This window comes from Periophthalmus magnuspinnatus, chromosome 3 (genome assembly GCF_009829125.3).
Source record: "Periophthalmus magnuspinnatus isolate fPerMag1 chromosome 3, fPerMag1.2.pri, whole genome shotgun sequence".
Lineage (NCBI taxonomy): Eukaryota > Metazoa > Chordata > Actinopteri > Gobiiformes > Gobiidae > Periophthalmus > Periophthalmus magnuspinnatus.
The window spans coordinates 14822607-14843826 of record NC_047128.1 but is presented as its reverse complement, the minus strand read 5'-3'; the positions used below and the strand labels follow the sequence as shown (position 1 = coordinate 14843826).

At 42.0% G+C, this 21220-nt stretch overlaps 1 protein-coding gene across 1 annotated transcript in view; it reads right to left on the bottom strand.

Moving 5' to 3' along the window:
• Positions 1-21220, bottom strand: part of shank2b (SH3 and multiple ankyrin repeat domains 2b) — a 130745-nt gene that overhangs the window by 40075 nt on the left and 69450 nt on the right. Inside the window, exons 13-17 of the mRNA XM_055229816.1 lie at positions 18109-18242; positions 16975-17088; positions 9578-9659; positions 5914-5996; positions 1008-1132 (exon numbers count right to left, since the gene is read on the bottom strand). Coding sequence (XP_055085791.1) covers positions 1008-1132; positions 5914-5996; positions 9578-9659; positions 16975-17088; positions 18109-18242 — 538 coding nt within the window. The remainder of the gene's footprint in view (positions 1-1007; positions 1133-5913; positions 5997-9577; positions 9660-16974; positions 17089-18108; positions 18243-21220) is intronic.

Genomic DNA, 21220 nt, shown 5'->3' with positions numbered 1-21220 from the left:
ATTTCAGCCCCGGAATTGCAAAACTTTGAAGTTACAGCTATTGTTTTAACCTCATTGAAACTGCTTCAATCCTCGGTGCACCAAACAGAGACTTATTGACACTTTCAGCTGTGCAAAAGGTAAAACATAAAACTTAAGGTTATTCTGGAGGACTGAAGAGTAAATCAGTTCAATTGAGGCTAAAAGAAAAGCTGATGAACCTTAAAACGACCATTTAATTACATCACAAGGTGGAGCAGACCATTTTAAGCTTTGGAAATGTAGACGGACTAATAATCAAACGCAAACATGTGTGAAAGAAACAAAACGCAACTCTAGGTATGTTTTTGAGGAGGTAATAAACACAAACATGATGAAATAAACTCTTGTTGGACTAATGACATGTGCTGCCGATTGATTGGTCGACTAAAAAGGAGGCGTGGCAAAAACTCTCTAAACTGTTCTGTATCTCTATGTATCTGCCCAAACTGCACTTACAAGACTACACCTGCAGGGGGAGTTTACGCAAAAACTACTATTTATGCAGAAAAAAAGGACTAGGAAGCGATCTATTTATGTGAAGATAGATTCAACCTCTGACATTTTCCACTGAAACACACACACACACACAAAAAAAACCTCACTCTCTTTCTTCTCCTTTCTGCTGTTGTCGTATAAATCCTTATCTAAATAACTACAGCTCTACTTAACTAAAAACTCACAGGAGTCAGTTTTGCGCAATATAGAAACAACACAGTAAAATACTACTCAGGCGGATATTCTAAAGTAAATCACATCCACTCTTTATACGTTCCAGCTCAGATCTCGTGTTCACAGTGAAAACTCAGGATGAGACGCTCCACGAGGCTAAAGCGCCGGACCCACAGAACAGCTGCGTAGCCGTTAGCACTGAGCTAATGACTGATGGTTCAGAGAGTTTGGGTGAGTGAGGACAGCTGCACAATGGAACTATGGAAGACAAGACAAAGACTCTGCTGCGAAAACCAATGTGTCCAAAAATTCCTCACCTCAATCAGGAAGTCCCCGGTCCGGAGCCCCGCCTGCCACGCCACACCGCCCTCATCCACTGACTCCAGGTACTGCAGCGCCGGGAACGCTGGGGTCGGAGTGAACTCCTCTATCGGAGTGTCCGCTACGAGAGACGAAAGAAGGATTATTCAAGAGCCAGAGAGCAGAGCCAGAGGAGCAGAGACAGAGGAGCAGACAGGAGCAGAGACAGAGGAGCAGAGACAGAGGAGCAGAGACAAAGGAGCAGAGACAGAGGAGCAGAGACAGAGGAGCAGAGACAGAGGAGCAGAGACAGAGGAGCAGACAGAAGCAGAGACAGAGGAGCAGAGACAAAGGAGCAGAGACAGAGGAGCAGAGACAGAGGAGCAGAGACAGAGGAGCAGAGCCAGAGGAGCAGAGACAGAGGAGCAGACAGGAGCAGAGACAGAGGAGCAGAGACAGAGGAGCAGAGACAGAGGAGCAGAGACAGAGGAGCAGACAGGAGCAGAGACAGAGGAGCAGAGCCAGAGGAGCAGAGACAGAGGAGCAGAGACAGAGGAGCAGAGACAGAGGAGCAGAGACAGAGGAGCAGAGACAGAGGAGCAGAGACAAAGGAGCAGAGACAGAGGAGCAGAGCCAGAGGAGCAGAGCCAGAGGAGCAGAGCCAGAGGAGCAGAGCCAGAGAAGCAGACAGGAGCAGAGACAGAGGAGCAGAGACAGAGGAGCAGAGACAGAGGAGCAGAGCCAGAGGAGCAGAGACAGAGGAGCAGAGACAGAGGAGCAGAGACAGAGGAGATGACTAAACATGCAGTATTGAAACATGCACAAATGCAGCAAAACACAATGGTTTTGATGGGAAAACATCAGATTCAGGAAAGGTTTCATTTCTGTCCTGTGACTGTGACCTTTTTAGTATCGATACCTGCTCAAATGAGTATTTAGTTTGGTATCTGATTTTCGATACTTTTAACAAACCTAAGACATAGAACTTTGTGCCAGTTTTGTTTCATGTGGATAGGCCCAGTCATTACAGAGATACTAATTATAAACCAGGTCAACACATGTGCAGTCTGACAGATAAACAGGAAATTCCATCTGAGAATTGATACTTTGCAGTGACATCATGCTGGGGATGTTCTACATGTATCTCTATGGTGGAATGTTCAGCAGTTACCAGCAGTTAGTTGGTGACACAATGTACATATTAGCAAACACTGTCAAAAAACCTTTAAGATAGTCTGAAAATACAAAATGGATTTAAACAGGAGCCTGTGTTCATGGTCCTGTTTAAGTGTTTGATTTTCAACAAAAAGATGACACTGACTAACTGAAAAACTGTTGGCTAATGTTAGCTAGCCCGTGACTGTAATGTTATGTGTGAGAGATTTGTTTAACAGCACAAATCAGATCACCTGTTGTAGTCCAGCTAAAATAGTTATTTATGGTCAGATTAAGCTCAAACTCAGGCTCAGATTAAAGTCTAACAAGTAACATAGCTTCAGATAGAGTAGTTCCTCCGGTTAGCATCAGGAAATGTTGATGACATCAGCTGCACAGTATCAGTTTTGAGCTGTCCTCCAGCTCAGGTTAAACTAGAGGGATTGTACAGTGTGCTGATGTCATGTGAACGCAGCCAAAGCCCTGTGGCTTTGGGGTAGGACACGGGACCCGGGTGACACTGTGGGGGAGTTGACGAGTGACACTTTGTATTAGGGACCTCAAACTGGAGAAAGCCTCGGGTCGAGAGAGAGCCAGACGGAGGGGGCAAAAGAGAATAGAAGAGAGAGAACACAGGACAGAGGGAGAGGGGAGAAAGAGAGAGAGAACAAAAACTACAGATTGACCGATATGTTTTTTTTTCATTAAAGCTAACAACTGGCATGCTCACCAAGCACCTCCTGATTCTTGGACAATAAAACCCCTAGTAATTAGATGCAGGCAGCACACAGTGGACTTATTTTGACCTCAAGAGCTGCTTATACAATACATCTGTACTGGAGAAAGCACTGTTTACTCAAATACATCAAGTACACAAGTAAAAATCAAACTCTCTCTTTCTCTCTTTCACTCTATCTCCTTCATCTCTCCATCTCTCCAACAAAAAGAGAGAAAGAGGTCTGATGAAAAACAGAAATCCTAAACTACTTTACTTTTCAATCTGCTCCTCGAGGATTATGGCAAAGCGGAGGAGGGGGAAGAAGAGGGGAAAAGAGAGGGACAGTGAAAAGGGAGGAGAGGAGGTGAGAGGGGCAAGGCAGGCAGGAAGAGAGAGAGAGAGAGAGAAAAGGAGAGGAGAGACCGAGCAGAGAGGAAAGGGGCAAGGAGGGAGAGGAAGGGAAGGAAGGAGAGAGAGAAAGGAAGAGAGTGATAAAGAGAAAAGGAGGAGAGTGTAAGATGAGGAAAGAGAAAGACAGAAGGGGGAGAAAGTGAAGGAGAGCGAGGGAGATGAGGAGTGAGAGAGGGAAGAGAGACAGGGCAGAGAAGGTGAAGAAAGAGAGGTGTAGTGGCTATTTTTAGATGAAGTCTGATTTGGTCAGGGAATAAAAACATGATTGCAAAAACGTGAGCTGAAAGAGGAAGAGAGGGGAGAAAGGGGGAGAGAGAGGAGGAGAAGAAGGAGAGGAGGAAGAAAGAGGGAAAGGAGAAAGAGGGTGGAAAAGGAGGAGGAGGAAGAGAAACAGGAGGAGGAGAGAAGAGAGAGGGGTGAACGTGAAATGAAACGGGGATCCTCTGTGACGTCATTTTGCAGATGTCTGAGACGCAGGAAGTCAAGGGAGAGAGAGAAGAAGAGATGGTGGGGGAGAAACGGAGGGGAAAGAAAGGAAGATGTGAGGAGGAAAAGGGGGAGAAAGAGGGAGGGGTGAGAGAGAGGGAGACAAAGAGAGGGATGAGGAGGAGGTGAGGGAGGGAGGGGTGAGAGAGAGGGAGAGAAAGCGGGGAGGGGAATGGAGGGGGTTAACTGGAGGAGTGAGAGAGAGACAGAGAGAGATAGCTAGGGAGAGAAAGAAAGAGGTGTGGACAGAAAGGAGGGGGAACAAATATGGAAAGGGAAGCAGGGTAATTCATCCTCTGCTCCTCTCCTCTACTCCTCTGACCCTCTCCTCTGCTCCATCTGACCCTCTCCTCTGCATCCTTTGACCCTCTCCTCTGCATCCTCTGCTCCTCTGACCTTCTCCTCTGCTCCTCTGACCCTCTCCTCTGCTCCTATGACCCTCTCCTCTGCTCCTTTGACCCTCTCCTCTGCATCCTCTGCTCCTCTGACCCTCTCCTCTGCTCCTCTGACCCTCTCCTCTGCTCCTCTGACCCTCTCCTCCGCTCCTCTGACCCTCTCCTCCGCTCCTCTGACCCTCTCCTCTGCATCCTCTGCTTATTTCGCCTGTAGCCTTTAACCTTGCTGGTTGCATTAGGCGACAGGACAGTGCACAGACTTAGCTCATGGCTAAATCAGACTGCATGCTAACACACGCTAACACGCTAATATTGTAGTAGAGCAATAATCCAGTTTGGAATTGACTTCCACATCACATTTACACGACAAGGCCACAGAGACATGTGGCCTTATCGTGTGACAGAGCAGATACAGAGGGGTAAGACTTAAGCTTCTCTGACATCACAACTTCACACACAAGTTACACGCTTTAAAATGACTTCAAATTCCAGTAATAAACCTTTCAAATGATTTTCAGATCTATGTTCTAATGTTGTTTCCTCATCACAAACAGACCTGGAGTTGTGTTTTGTTTCATTCACACATGTTTAACACACAAACCCTGCATATTTAGGCTGAGTTCTTCTCTCAAACTGAAAACACTCTGTTCCACCTTGTGATGTCATCATGTAGTAATACAGGAAGTGCTCCTCTGTGTTTTTAAACTCCATGCACCTTCACTAGAATCATTTGGATCATTTCAGGCCTGGAACTATTTACTGAACTAAAGGTAAAATGAGCTGTTAACTTGAAAACTACCACTTCATGACATCACAAGGTGGAACAGAGCATTTTGAGCTTTGGAGATGTAGACAGACTAATAATAAAGTGTTACTCAAACATCAGCTCAAAACACAACTCCAGGTATGTTTTTGAGCAGGTAACAACATTATAACATGACTTACAATGGTGTAATCTGCTTTCATAGCCCTGATAGAGTCAAATATCTCTTAATTATCTCATTTCCAAATAAAACATGCACCAGCGGAACAATGAGAGTGTACTTTAAACACCTTAAGCAGAGTTACAAAGTTGTTATTGAAATTAGAAGCCTCCAGTAAAAGTGTGAACAAACTGACTAAGCAAGACGCAATCAAGCCAGGATTATTTTTCAGAGTTCTTTAAACTATAATTAACAAAAACTACAAATAGTTCCAAGTCTTATGTAAAAGTATCGGAAATCAGATATTACACAGAGGCCACCATTTAACGTTGAAAATCACATTCTATTGTTTAAATAAAGTGTTTTTAATATCACCGTGGTATCAAAATCCACGTCGTCTCTTATTAGCCACAATTTTGCAGTGTTTGAATAGAGCCATAGCACACTTTAAGCCCCCTGAGGGTTTTTGGTAGCCATCCTTCACATTATTTTGTATAAAGTATCATATTCTGTAAGCTTTTTTTTTACCAAGTGAAAATAAATAAAATAAACAGACAAAAACTTCTATTCAAGTGCAACTATAAGAAATATATAGGCCTATCCTCATTAAAGTTATACCCGAAAAAAATGTCAAACTTTACACCAGTTAGGACAATTAGAACAGTGATTGCTGCAGTAATAATGGAGATCCAGAGTGGAGATTAAACATTTCAAGTAATTTTAACGTGTGGAGATGATGACACGAGGCCCAGGAATAACACAGACACGGAACAGACACGGAACAGACACGGAGCAGGGACGGATGTGTTCAATCTTAATGACAGATTGTCCTTACCTTTGGCGCCCCGCAGCACGAACCCGAAGCCCTCGTTCTCCTTCTTCTGGAGCACCACGGTCTTCTCGTCCACCACGCAGTCACTGTGGAGCAGATGGCGCGCGGAGCGGCCGTTAACGCAGCCCATCATCCGGAGCATGGCCACGGACGCGCGGCTCGAGTGGACGTTCATGGCGCGGCCGGAGAGAGGAGGAGGAAGAGGAGGAAGAGAGGAGGAAGAGAGGAGAGCCGAGCCTGCACCTCCGACCCTCTGTCCCCGCTCTCCCCGCCGCTCTCTGCCGCTCCCTACCGCGCTGCCGCTCCGAGCTTCAGCCGCGCCGAGAGCAACAGCGCCGCGGCCCCCTCAGCTCCCACATCACCGCGCGTCAAACGGCAAAACCATCCGCCCCGAAGCGACACAGCGACACAGCGGCACACAGCGGCGCTCCCGGGCTCGGTGTGCGCGCGGTATAAAGCTGTCTCTCCGCTGATACCGAGGCGATGTCAGCGCTGCAGCGGGAAGAGGAGAGGAAGGAGGCGCGAGAAGGCAGCGCTCGGCCCGGTGACGAGGAGCGGAGGAGCGCGCAGAGGGAGGGAGGGGGGGGGAAGGTTTGGATGTGTGTATGCGCCGCTGGGAGCTGCTCCTGCCGCGGGGGGACACCGACACAAGCACCGGAGAAAGCACCGGAGAAAGCACCGGAGACGAGGACCAGGAGCGTGGGCGGCGGTGACCGGGGCAGAGCGGGAGATGGAGACGCGGAGCCCGAGACTGACGGCAGCTTAGGCGGTTCCCAAACGGCGGGGCGCGGGCCGAAAGCGGGACTCGTGCGGTTTAAAATAGCTCCAATGTCGCTCTCATTCGAAGCATTCATTATTTATGTCGTCACGTGTAAACTGACAGGCTGTTTGGAATTATAATTTAAAGTGGGTCACGATAACATGAAAATAGGCATCTGGCCATTATAGATTGATTTGTTTTACTTGATATGAGCTAAATTATAATTAACGGTCCTGTATTACACAAAAAGGACTCTTGTGAGCTTTAAGTCGTTTGATGATGTTGTTACCTCCTCATAAACACACTTGGAGTTGTGTTTTGTTTCATTCACACATGTTTAAGTAACTCGTTATTATTAGTCAGTCCACATCTCAAAAGCTCAAAATGCTCTGTTCCACCTTGTGATGTCATGAAGTGGTGGTTTTACAGTTATCCTCTGCTGAACTGATTTACTCTTCAATACTCTAGAACAGGGGTGTCAAACACATTTTCCCCAAGGGCCACACCAGCAAAATGGTTTCCCTCAAAGAGCCAGGTGTAATGAAAAATAAATACAACTACTTGCAACTTGTTAATTAACTGTTTCTGAATTTATTACTTGCTCAAGTTACAAATATTGCATATGCATTTCCATAGATGTAAAAAACAACAACTGTGTATTTCCAATAAACTGACATTTTAAGACAGTCATACCTTTTAATTTACCTTGTCACGGGCCAAATAAAATAACATGGCGGGCCACATTTTGCCCACGGGCCTTGAGTTTGACACATGCACTAGAATAACCTTAACTTTTAATCTTGAATATTTTTGTTTTACCTTTTGTCTCTAATATCTTCAGGAGAACCGAGGAGTGAAGCAGTTTAAATGAGGCTAAAACAATAGCTTTAACTTAGGTAAATCCAAATGATCCAAATGATTCTAGTGAAAATGTATGTTTAAAAACACAATGGAGCACTTCCTGTATTACCACAAGACATCACAAGGTGGAACAGAGTGTTTTCAGTTTGAGAGAAGAACTCAGCCTTTAGAGTTGATAAACATGTGCGAATGAAACAAAACACAACTCCAGGTAACAGCGTATTATCGGACAATTGGATTTTCAGATTGAAATTCAATGATCCTTGGTCTTAAATGGCTCTCATACCTGGTTCTGTTTTATTCATTGAAGCATTGTTGAGTAATTTGGTAGATTTAGTCTTAGAGTCTTGATAGAACTGTTTCTCAGGTGAGTGCGGCTGGAGTTCGTGCGCCCCCTGTTGGTGTTTGGGTGAGTAGTTTTGTTATTAGGTTACATTAGGTCACAGTCCCTCTCTCTTTAGGGCCATAAAGGTCCACTCTGCTGTGTCAGATCTGAGGTTGCAGTCATAAGCCAGGACATCAGCTTTAATAAGACCCCATGGAGACACAGGGAGGGCATCTGACACACAGGGAGGGCATCTGACACACAGGGACACAGAGCACAGGTGGTTACCATGGAGACACACAAAGCACTATATCCATTTTTTACTTCATTTCTTGGTATTTCACATTTTTATATTTCCTAGAGTGCACATTGACGTCAAACTGAAGTGACTTTAGACAGATAATTATGTTTTGGTTAAAGTAAACAAAAATGCTGTTTCACCTGATTCTTGAGCCAATCAGAAAATGATTTTTACTCTAAAGAAACTGATTTGGTCTAAATATCAAAAGTGTTGTTTTCAAGATATGCAAAATTATTATTATTTTTTTTAGCAACAAAACAATTTCAAAGTGTAATCTTCCAAATATAAGTATACAGTGATATTTATGCATTTTTGCGGTTCATTTTTTTTTTAGATACTTGAACTTCAATCAAAACATTTACAGCACATTTGTGGTATTGATGCAGTGACATCATGTTGGGAGTGTACTGCATGTGATACAATGCACACATTCACAAACACTGCCAAAAAGTTTTAAGAAAACTCAAGAAAAAATATAAAATGGATTTAAACTGAACATTTTCAGTACAAGTGTCCATGGTCCTGTTTAAGTGTTTGATTTTCAACAAAAACATGACAGTGACTAACTGAAAAACTGTTGGCTAATGCTAGCCCGTGACTGTAATGTTATTTGAGAGGGATTTGTTTAAAAGCAAAAATCCGCTCACCTGTTGCAGTTCAGCTAAATCAGATTGTGTTAAAACAAAGATCAGATTAAAGTTTAACTTGAGTAACAGAGCCTCAGACAGAGCCATGCCTCTTGTTAGCATTACAACCCCAGGAAATTGCTCATGACATCAGCTGCAAACTAATCAGTTGGGAAAAATAAGCAGCTTATTATCACCAAGTCAAAATAAGAATATAGATTTTATTTTTGTCAATCTCACCAAGACCATTTTCAAATTTTATTGTGACCCACTTTTTAATTATAATCGTAGACAGGTGCAGAAAGGTACTGACAGGAGTACTACAGTGACACAGCCTTAAACTTTGTATTTGATGAGTTAATCGTGAAGATAATTATAAAAAATTAAATTTAAATGCTGTCAATCAAACGTGTTGTTAAAGCTAGCGAGAGCGACCTCGGAGATAGAAGGCACCTCATCTGCCTGTTATTATGTTCATGTCTTCATTTAGGGAGAAAATATTGAAATAAAAAAACAGGATCATGTAGAGCGGGTTAATATGAACATTTTAAGGTCCGAATGATGAGCCTGACAGCAGCAGTTACAGAGAGAGGGGCCATGGTTTTTTCAATAGAAAGTGAATTGAAGCCAGTCAGTGGGGCCTAACTCATGCCCACGTCCTATTTGGAATGTGAGGACTAGCAGGTTAGCTATGTCCATTTATACATGCAGTCCATGAGTAGGACACATTGTGCTTAAATGCATGGGACAAATTCAGGTACAGCTCCTTTAAACATAATGAGTTGTTGTGGTACCTGGAGGCGTCGAAGCTGTCGTAGGAGCCGACCGTGTAGTGTCTGAACAGTTTCCTCCGATCAGTGCGATCCGCTCGAGAATCTGAGGAGCACAAAACAAAACATAAATATATTTAAACTGAGCATGTTTCACAGACTCAGTGGAGCTCAGCAGTGGGCGCCCGTCCTCTGGTTCTGGAAGTCACACTCACTTTCATTTTTCCCATAGACTTTCCCGGAAGAAATATTATTGTATTAGAAGTTTGGAAGCTCAGAGCAAATCAGCTCTGTGGTGACCTGAGGTGGGTAAGAGGAGCAAAAAATTTTCCTCAAGTAAGAGTAATGTTGAGTAATGTTGCTTTAACGTAAGATTACTCAAGTAGAAGTATAAAATACTGATCCAAGAAAAAGTGTTTGGGAAAACTACTACTCAAGTAAGCGTAACTTAAAGCGTTTAAGAGAGAACTGTGGGGATGGACATCTGATTTATAGTTTAAAGTTAATGTGAAGGACAAAATATGAACTAATGCACAAAATCTGTGTTATTTTCAAACAGACACAAAAAAGAGACAAACTAAATCACATCTGAAGGAGCTGCAAGAAACACAAATGTTCAAATCATTTCATATTGAAGACATAAAGCTCAAGTCCCTTATAGACTTATTCACAGAGGGAAGAGGAACCACAACTTTTACTCAAGTAAGAGTACTGTTACATCAACAAAAACATTACTCAGTTCCAGGTTCGATCTGTGGAGAGGAGAGCCTGCTCATAGTAAGAATGCATGCATCCACAGTACATGTGAGTATTAAAAACTGTAATGAAATAAAGAAGAGATAGATGTGTTTAAAGCCATATGGGACACTGGAGGATAAGCAATAACAAATACTGTAACTCCATGGAGAGAAGCAGGTGGAGGGCCTACAGCAGAAAAGTTCTGTAGTACACCTGTAAGAACTTGTGTTTTTGTCCTGCTAAATAAGATAAAATAGAGTGATTCAGATCAGGGGCGTGTCTAGGCAGTGGTCACTACTGGAATATTACAGGCCACCCCAGGAGCCACCCCAGGAGCCACCCCACTATGGGGCAGAACTCAGAGAAGTACAGTGCCAATGAACAGTTTAACTGAGATGTGGCATCATCCCAGGACCGGCCTGTGGCATGGGCAGGACGGGTAAATGCTATGAGCACATAATGATGTGGAGGTCCAGCCGCACTCAGCGACATATGAATGCACCTGATTATTAACAGTGTGCAGCACCAAATCAAAGGCTCTGGACACAGTTTGGAGTCTGAAATAATGTTCTACATCCCACAAATTTTTAGTCAGTCCACTTATTCTCAGAGTTACATCATTACAAGAACAAACAGCTGATGAAGTAACACGTCCAAACATTCAATCCACTATAACGTGGTTCACTTTTCACGGCCTTGCTCTTTTGTGGATTTCTTTAGTGCAATTTTGCATGCTCCTGTACAGTACAGAAGGTGTTCAGCCAAATTTACATAAATGTTCAATCGCAGTGTGCCTCTGAAGTGCTGTATGTTTGCAAGTTTTCTCCCAGACAAAATCCACAATGTCGATGAAACGTTCTGCACTGACAAAAGCACCTACAAAGGTTTAAACAAGAGAGAAATGTGAGAAAAAGTTAATGCCTGTGTGAGAAAAGTGTATAAAGTGTGTGGTGAGGGGTTTTACAGCCTTAATACATATAGAATAATTGTAAAAAATAAAGCTGACTACTTCGTGGATTTCACCTATTGCGGGTTATTTTTAGAATGTAACCCCCGCGAAAAACAAAGGACCACTGCAGTGTGAAAAAAGCAGCAAATCCTGACACATTTCCCTCCACATTTTAATAGAATTCTTATAGAAGCAACATTAAACATGAGGCAAGAGTCTGAACAAAAGCTTTAGACTTTTAGACCAACTGCATGGACTGATGACTGGAGCGTTCATGCACAGTCCAGTGTGAGGCTGCAGCTCACAGACAGGGGGCGCTCAAGTGCTGGAGCAGGAGCGGAGCACAGGGAGGCAGCAGAGGCCTGGGACGCTGGGACTCGACTGAAACACCAGTGACATGTAGCGAGTGTAGACTACAAATCAGATTAACCCCGACTGTGCCACAAATGTTCTTATAATAACTATATGCTCCTTTGATTGTTGCAGAGAAGCAGCTTATAATCAGAAGATAGAACTAATAGACAGAAATGAACCACTGTAAAACATTGTTAGTTTAATTTTAGAACATTATCCCGTGAGAGCCGTGAGTTTTGGGGGTCTTGTCACACTTGGTACCCTCCAGTGCCACCCCTGTAAAATGTCTCTAGACACGCCACTGATTCAGAAGAGACGGAGAGGAGGGTGAGAGAGACAGAGAGATAGAGTGATTCATAGGAAAGAGAAAGAGAGAGTGATTCAGCGGAAGGAGACAGAGAGAGAGAAGGGGAGAGGGGGAGAGATAGAGTGATTCAGAGGAGGAGAAAGAGGAGAGCAACAGCTGTTGCTGTTATTTTTGGTCCGATTCTGATTTTAAATTTAAACTTTGAGAAGCAGCTCTGCACTAACACACTAACACACTAACACACTAACACACTAACACACTAAAACACTATTTGAAGGAACTGCTTTAAAATGTTATAAACTTGACAGATGCATTTGTCAGATTTAGACATTTTTCTAATTCAGATTTGGTTTTGTGGGATAGTACAACAAAAAAAAAAACAGGAAGCAATGCTGCGTCCTAAAAGACAATCGCTCTACCTATGTCATCAACACAGAAAACCACACAGTTTACGCACAAGGAAGACACACTTCATTTAACGAAATAAAGGTGTTGTCATTTATTTGTATTAGTCTAATTATAACTATTGTGTAGTTTAGACATGTTTTTGCCCTTGTTGACATTACAGTTGCTAGTTAATAGTTATGAAATTACCTCTTTGTATCTCTCATCTGCTGCCAGGACCAGGAAATAACATCATAAAGTCACCAAAACAAACAAACAAAAAAAAAATAAGCAAAATATATGAGAGGGCTCTAACTGCAGACCTCCACCCAGAGGACCCTCCGTGACTCACCTCCATCCACAGGTCTCTGAAAGTAAATAAACAGAGGCCATGCCCCAAACTGTTTTCCTCACCTTAAGCGTACAGACTTGTGCCTAATCTTAACCAGACACACACGGACAAACGACATCTAATATGGCTATGCTATAACAGCCTTGTATATGTGGGCCTATGTGGACAGTTAAATATCTTTTTTTGTTTGTGATGAGTTTTAAACTGCTAATTAAGCTACGCAAACAGAGTAGAGCAGAGATGACACCAAGCAAGTTCCTTTCAAGATCTATATTGGTGAATAAATGTGTTTGAAGTTGTTTTTAAAGTAAACTAACGGAAAACAGTGAGGGACATGTGGGTGGAGGTGCGCCCAGGTGGAGGTCTGCGGGGTGAGGTCTTCTGGGTGAAGGTCTGCAGCTGGACTCTTTGAACTTTTAGTAAAATCTCAAAATAACAATGTTAACCATACAGCACAAATACTACTCTTTTGCCTATTCTTTATATTTTGTATTATTTTGAGACATAAAAAATGTAATAAAAAACAAAAAAAAAATGTTCAAAATTATAATCTTAACCTTAAACTCAGAGCGTGCCTTAATCTGGCCCAGCAGACGTCAGTTGAAAACATAATCTCATAAACACACTGTCATTACAAACAAGCTCCATTCATCACCGGTTACCATAGAGACATCCTCCCCCCGTCGCCACGGCAACCGCCTCAGGACCGTTTCCATGGAGACAGAGTGGATTTACTGTAACCAGCTTCAGAATCCTCTGTTCTTCTGTGTAAATATATCTACTGTCCCTCCAATGTACAGGACTAACAACTGAACCAGGACTATGGCCTAAAGCAGGACTAGAGCAGGACTAAACCGGGACTAAACCAGGACTAAACCAGGACTAAACCAGGACTAAAGTTGGACTAAACCAGGACTAAACCAGGACTAAATCAGGACTAAATCAGGACTAAACTGGGACTGAAGCAGGACTAAAGCAGGACTAAATCAGGACTAAACCAGGACTAAACCAGATCTGAAAAAGGGCTATACCAGGACGAAACTATGACTAAACCAGGACTAAACTGGGACTAGACTGGGAACTAAACTAGGGCTAAACCAGGACTAAAGCTGAATGAAACCGGGTACTAAATCAGCACTAAACCAGGACTAAAGCAGGACTAAACCAGGACTAAACTCAGACTAAATTCTAACTAAACTTGGATTGATGAGGAATTAAACTGAATGAAAGGGGACTAAAGCAGAAATAAACCAGGTCTAAACCAGGATTACACAAGGCCTAAAACAGGACTAAAGCAAGACTAAACCAGGACTAAACGGGGACTAAACTGGATCTGAGCCAGGTCTAAACCTGGACTAAATAACTATGCAGTTCAGGTGAATCAGATATAGTACATGTTGTTGAATATTACTCTTGGTGCAATGGGATTAAAACAGTCTGTAATCTCTGTGACAGATTAAAACTGGGATTATGTCAGATAAGCACAAATGTACTGTTTTATTTAAGTCTGAGGTAATTTCGTGCTCTGAACCACAGATTTTAAATGAAGTGTAAAGATTAAACAACATATGGCCATAAGCATATGGCCTATAGGAGTCTAACCCACAGCCTCCTCTCATTAAGGAGGTTGTGGGTTAGACTCCTGATCTCTCTGAGAGGAGTGTGCATGTCCTCCCTGTGTGACTGTGGCAGAGTGGTTACCAGGATTTAAAGTCCAACTCCAGAAAATGGACTTGAATCTGACCTGACCTGACCCAAACCCGACTCACACTCCAGATGGTCGTCATGACAACAGGGCGCTGCCTTGGGTATTTTCAGATGAAACAGAAAGCACATGTCGTCTTGGTGTTCTGGCCAAAAACCAATCACCAATGTCAAGATTTCATCATATCTTGAGCTGCAAGATTAATCACAAATGAATCAAAATTTCTGTTTAAATTTTTAATGAGTACTATATTCTTATCCACAAACAACATAATCTCTTCTTATTCTGCATAAAAACTACTAACCCTATAGTTTAGACACTGTACAAACATGTTCTGAAATGTGATTCTTGTATTACTTTGTCAGTTCACATTTCAGTCTTTTTGTCACTTCTTCTGGACATGTTTAAAATATGAACTTTGAACAGAATCTTATTATTCAAACAGAAATCACAAATCAAATCACAATATTTGTCAGAAACACACTGAAGTATGGTTATAGTTAAGCTCCCAAACAGCAGTTTCACTTTTGTCAAAAACAATTACAGAATATATTTATTAAGGACAGCAGAATGAAATATACTGTATTTTCCGGACTATAAGTGGCACTTTTTTCATTGTTTGGCCGGGAGTGCTCTTATACTCAGACTTATACTCAGATGCGACTTATATGTGAAATTATTAAAGTATATCATTTCTCATGTTTGTTATTGTCACACTGACAACTGTGAAAAGAACATCAGTGAAAAGATCTCTCGTGTCTCTCGTGTTTGTGGACAAGACGGCATATGTTACATTAGCGTGTAGTTATCTGATTAACTGTTAATATCTTACGTAAACATACCAGACACATATTTGTTCATAGTGATTTATTGTTATTATTATAACTTGCCTTTAAAGATAAAATGTCTGTTCTTGGTCTCGGATTTTGTAAAATAAATTTCCCTCAAAAATGTGACTTATAGTCCAGTGCGACTTATATATGTTTTTTTCGTCATTATTGAGCTTTTTTTTTTTTGCTGGTGTGACTTATACTCCAGAGCGACATATAGTCCGGAAAATATGGTATGGTAATTTCTGATACATGTATATAAAAAACACTCCCCCCAGATAGACAATATATTGGGCCAATATTTGCACTTCTCAGCATATTGGCTATGGGCCTTAAATGTCCAGCACAGGCTGATATTTTGTTCTGGTCAATCTGCTGCCTAAAAAATACACATAAAGCTTTATATTAACACTTAAATACAAAGAGATAACTGCACAAATGTGACCACACAGCTCTCTTATAGGTTTGTGATAAAAAAAAGTGCTGTGGGTCAGTTTATAGTAAATTTAAATTGCATAATTTGTTGAAGATAATCAAAATCATCCCTATATATTGGCCAAAAATATTGGCAGACCCAATCGGCCATCGGTTGCTCTGGATTATCAACAGTTGTATCGGCATCGGCCACGAAAAAAAACATTGCTCGATCTCTAGTCTTTTGTACCGCGTCAGTGGTACAAAATTACCCAGTCGGTCTTCTCAGAGAACTGGGTTGTTTTGATGAACCCAAATGACATGTTTTCAATGCAATAATAAAAATGGTTTTGAAAGTAAAGATGTATTAAACAGCACTGTGATGGTCATTAAAACTATTACATACATGTATCATGAAGAGTTAACCCAGACAAGAAGCTCCAAATCACACAGAACTGGGTAGAAAAAGGAACCTAAAAGTTGTATATACCTAAAAGTTGTGTATATATATATATATATATATATATATATATATATATATATATATATATATATATATATATATATATATATATATATATATATATATATATATATATAATTTGGAGCTTATTTTCAGTTTATTTTGGTTAGTAGGCCCTATTTTAGTAAAGATTGTGCATTTTTGGACCTCAAAATCTCCTGCAACTCTTAATTTCCATCACCGCACTGTGTTTGTCAAGTACAGTGGTGGAAATTAAGTTGATTTGAGTTATAAGAGAAAAAAATTGGGGTCAAATTGAACTTTAACGTAACTTGTTTTTCAGACAGTTCTTATTATACAATCAACATTTTTTCAAGTGGCCCAGTTTCCAACCTATTTGATAAAGAAATGTTCAAGTTCTGCTGTGAGTGAGTTATTTTTTGGGGGTCATAAATTACCCCGGGACGACACAAGGGTTAAAATAATAACCGTGACCATCAGGGATGTGACAAGAACAGAAATATCGTGATGTTGTCTCATTAAAAGTCTCACAATAATATCGAGGGCTGCCACAGTAGATTGAATTACAAGTCTCTCAAGTCACTGTTCTGTTGTAGCATGAGATAAAAACAGAAGGAACTACATAGACCATGATCCTTTGCTCTGTTCCAGGGTAGAAGAAATAACTGAAGAAGAAATGAAGAACTTTTATGAGCATGAGAAATTTATGAGCATAAAGTAGCATTTTTTTTCCATTCCCTTTCCACAACCTCACAGTAAAAGGTGAGTCTGTGTGTACTGTGCACAGCCTGGTGTGTATTTTCTATACTCTCTTGTGCAGTGTTTCATGCAGGGCAGTGTGTGTATTTTGTGTCATATTGTATAGCACTGTGTGTAGTATTGTATAGTACTGTGTGACACTCACAGCTGCGCTCCTCCAGGGCTTTGGCAGGGACCTCCTCCACACAGTCTGAGGGGAACCAACCCACCTGCCCCCGGGCACTGCCCTCCCAGAAGCCCCCCTCTCCAATACTCAGCACTGGAACAAGAGAAAACAAGACAGAGATCAGGACGGAAGCAGGACTGAAGCAGGACTAAAACAAGGACTAAACCAGGTCTAAACCTGGACTGAATCAGACTAAACCAGGATTAACATGTTCATTTACAGTCACACAAGTTTCAAACAAACTTTATTCACAGATACTTTGCATGTTTGTTTTTGATATTTTGACAAAAGTCCTGATTACAGATCATCATTTTCACAAACGTCTCCAGAATGTTGTTTATTAGACTCACAAATGTTGATTAAATGTCACTGAAAGATTTAATATTCATGAAATCAGACACAAAACTGAACAAGTCATCATTACACAGTTAAAGAGGAGGTATCTTCTATGGATCTAAAACCTCCTCAGCCATGTTCTTGATGAGGGAACAACATTATAACAAGGTAGAAAGCTCCAAAAAGTCCATTTTGCCTAATACTCCCTCTTTACTGTCCATGTATGTGTGTAAAACGTGTAACTTGCTCTTTAAAAAGTCAATTTTATTTTCAATAAAATAATTGAATATTTTTTTTACAAGTATTTTCATATCTTCCAAACCAATGATGTCAGTATCATGACAACACCACAAAGAATCGAGGCCTCTTCAGTCACAGCGATAAATGATCTCAGATAATAGAGTTAATGAGGCGCAGTGGCTGATCCAGACTCAGCTCATGTTTCACTAACACTGACGTTTAAGAAATGAACGCAAACTATTCCACATTTAAGAAAAAGCAGGAAATATGAAAATGTGACTGGGTTTTGAATAATTTTTGTCCTTTTAAAATCAAGACGTCTTCATGCGCTTCACAATCCAAATATCTTCTTATAATATCTCTTAAAATAAAACTCAAATCAGAGTTATATTTGGATAAAATGTTGGTTGAATTCATATTGACCTATTCAAAATCAAGGGATATTCACAGTTCATAGTTCAGTTTAAGTGATTCTGGTGTAGTCCAGAGGGAGGGCATCTGACACAAATGAGATACCTGACACACAGGGAGACTCACCTTTGACCCTGTCTCCTTTGCTCAGGCTGATCTCGCCCTCTCCCTGGGCGCTGTACGGTCGCACCACCACAAAATGGCGGCCAGGGACGGCGCTGTAGAGTTTTCTGCGCGGGCCGTCTGCTCGACCACTCGGACTGAAACACACAGAAAACACAAGACAAATAAGAAGGAACAAGTCAACTCAAATATTCACTGCTCTACAGAGACGCAGTGGAGTCACTGCGTCTTTAAGCTGTGGATCTCATTATTTTGAATAAGCCAGTGCTACTCATTCTAATTAAATGTGGATATTTTTAATTATGATGATTAATATGAAGGAAATGAATGAGGATATAAAATAAATACATTTTACAGATCTCCCTGTAGGACACACAGTGAACACCTCTGAAGCTCAGAGCACAGAGCCACAGTGCAGTACACAGCACACAGTGCAGTACACAGTACAGTACACAGTACACAGTGCACAGTGCAGTACACAGTACAGTACACAGTGCAGTACACAGTACACAGTACACAGTACACAGTACACAGTACACAGCACACAGTGCAGTACACAGCACACAGTGCAGTACACAGTACACAGTGCAGTACACAGCACACAATGCAGTACACAGTACACAGTGCACAGTGCAGTACACAGTACAGTACACAGTGCAGCACACAGTACACAGTGGACAGTGCACAGTGCAGTGCACAGTGCAGTACACAGTACAGTACACAGTGCAGCACACAGTACACAGTACACAGTGCACAGTGCAGTACACAGCACAGTACACAGTGCAGCACACAGTACACAGTGGACAGTGCACAGTGTAGTACACAGTACAGTACTGTCAGTGACAGCAGTGGTCTGAAGGGCCCCTAACCACCTCAGGCTTCACACGCTTTTGTTTATATCCTTCAACTTCAAAATACGAAAAGTACTTGCTGGCATAATCCACACAAACATGGTACTGCTTCAGTCAATAAGACAACCTCCCTGTTTACTGTACAAATGTTTAGAATACAGTACACCGATTGGACCATGTATTGAAAATACATTTTAATGAAGGTATTCAGAATTCTGTAAGTAATTATATTTTCAAAGATCTGGAACATATGACAATCACAAAGTGGCTGGATGACCCCTCCCCTATCCTGACTGAGCCCCCCTCTAGTCTTGAGTCGGCCCTACGGACTTGAACTTTATCTGCAAATGGATGCATGGTTTATCGTGGACACATCTCCAGCCTGCCCGTCCTGGTTTGGTCCTGGCTTAGTCCTGGTCCTGATAATCACAGCCACATTCTCCAAACAGCAGTGTGTGTGTGTGTGTGTGTGCTCATATTTTCATTATTCATGTGTTTTTATGACAGTCCAGGAGAAAGAGAGAAACGTGAGAAAGCAGCGCCCCCAAGTGGACACAATGCGCCATGACTACTACACCTACTGTTTACAAATCCTCACTACACCCATTTAAACGAAAGCACATGAAGTCATTTTACATGTATTTTCTGATACACAGAGAAGTAAATATATTTTCTTCTGTGTAAGTTATAGGTCAGATCTGTGGAGAGGTGACCCCATTCTCACTGTGAGAATCCAACATTACAGGCAAAGCAAAAACATCTCCATGGAGACAAACAGCATGTTTAAAGACTGGAGAGTCCCACTGAGATTCACAATTAGTTTCAACAGAACACAGAAACACGAGGCATTATTTAAAACATCAGGCAATATGTGAAATTACAAAGGCCTCCAGAGAGAAGATAAAACATGTTTCTATCACTGTAATTGTCAAGATTATATGCATTTTAAAAGTGTGAAAAGAGAGAAAGTGCTCTGACCTCATTTATGTAACTCAGGACAAAAGTGTCTCTAAATGTCCACACACACAGGTGAAGTGTCCACACACACAGGTGAAGTCACAAACACACACATACACACACATACACAGGTGAAGTGTCCACCCCCCCCCCACACACACACACATGCAGGTGAAGTCACAAACACACACATACACACACACACACACACACACACACACACACGTACAGGTGAAGTGTCTCTGTCCACGTGGACAGACACACACACACACACATGTCCAGGTGATAATTGGATGGTACTTGATTAATTGCAGCTGAGCAGAGTCTATAATTGGACCCCAGCAGAGAGAGAGAGGGAGGAAGAGAGAGAGAGAGAGAGAGAGGAGAAAGAAAGGGAGAGTTGGAGTTTGTCAAAGTCAGTGTGTCTTTTTGGGAACTACTTTCTCAGAGAAACTAAACACTGCCCAAAGAAGTGGACTAAGAGAGTGTGACGTCACCCACAGCGTTTGGCTCCAGCCAAATGAAGCTAATCGAACAGTTATAGCAGCTAATCTGAAGTCAGAGTATCAATCAGAGAAAAAAATTTTGTTAATGTTCGTATCTTGATTTAGGGACAAAATAGTGAAATAAAAACTTCAGGATCATATTGAGCTGGTTAATACTGACAGCTGCAGTTACAGAGAGAGAAGCCACGGTTTTTCAATAGAAAGTGAATTGGAACCAAATCGTGCTCATGCTCACTTCCTGTTTGGAACGCGGCTGTTAGCAGGCTAGCTATGTCCATTTATATATACAGTCTATGGAGAAAACATGTTGACAGTAGGGTTGTCAAAAGTATCGAAAATCAATACCAAAACAATATCGAAACTAGACACCCATTGGAACAAGTATCGATAGAGAAGAAGAGAAGGAAGAGAGCAGAGGGAGATGGAGGACAGAGAGAGTGAAAAAGAGGGGAGGAAAACAGCACTAGATAGAGAGAGGGAGAGATAGGAGAAACAGAAAAGAGGAGGGGGAGGGAGGGAGGGAGGGAGGGAGGGGAGAGAGGAAAAAAAGGAGGGAAGAGGAGGGTGTTGGAACATCATTTATGGGTCGCAGCTGGAGGTGGTTGCTGTGACGACGGGTGGGATTTGATTGACAGCTGTCACTCTCTCACATGTGTGTTTTCAACACCCCAGGCACACTGATGTGACAGCTGAGCATGAGAGGGGGAGAGGCAGAGAGAGGAGAGGAGAGAGGAGAGGAGAGAGGAGAGAGGGGAGAGGAGGGAGAAAAGGAGAAAAAGAGGAAGGGGGGCAGGGAGGGAG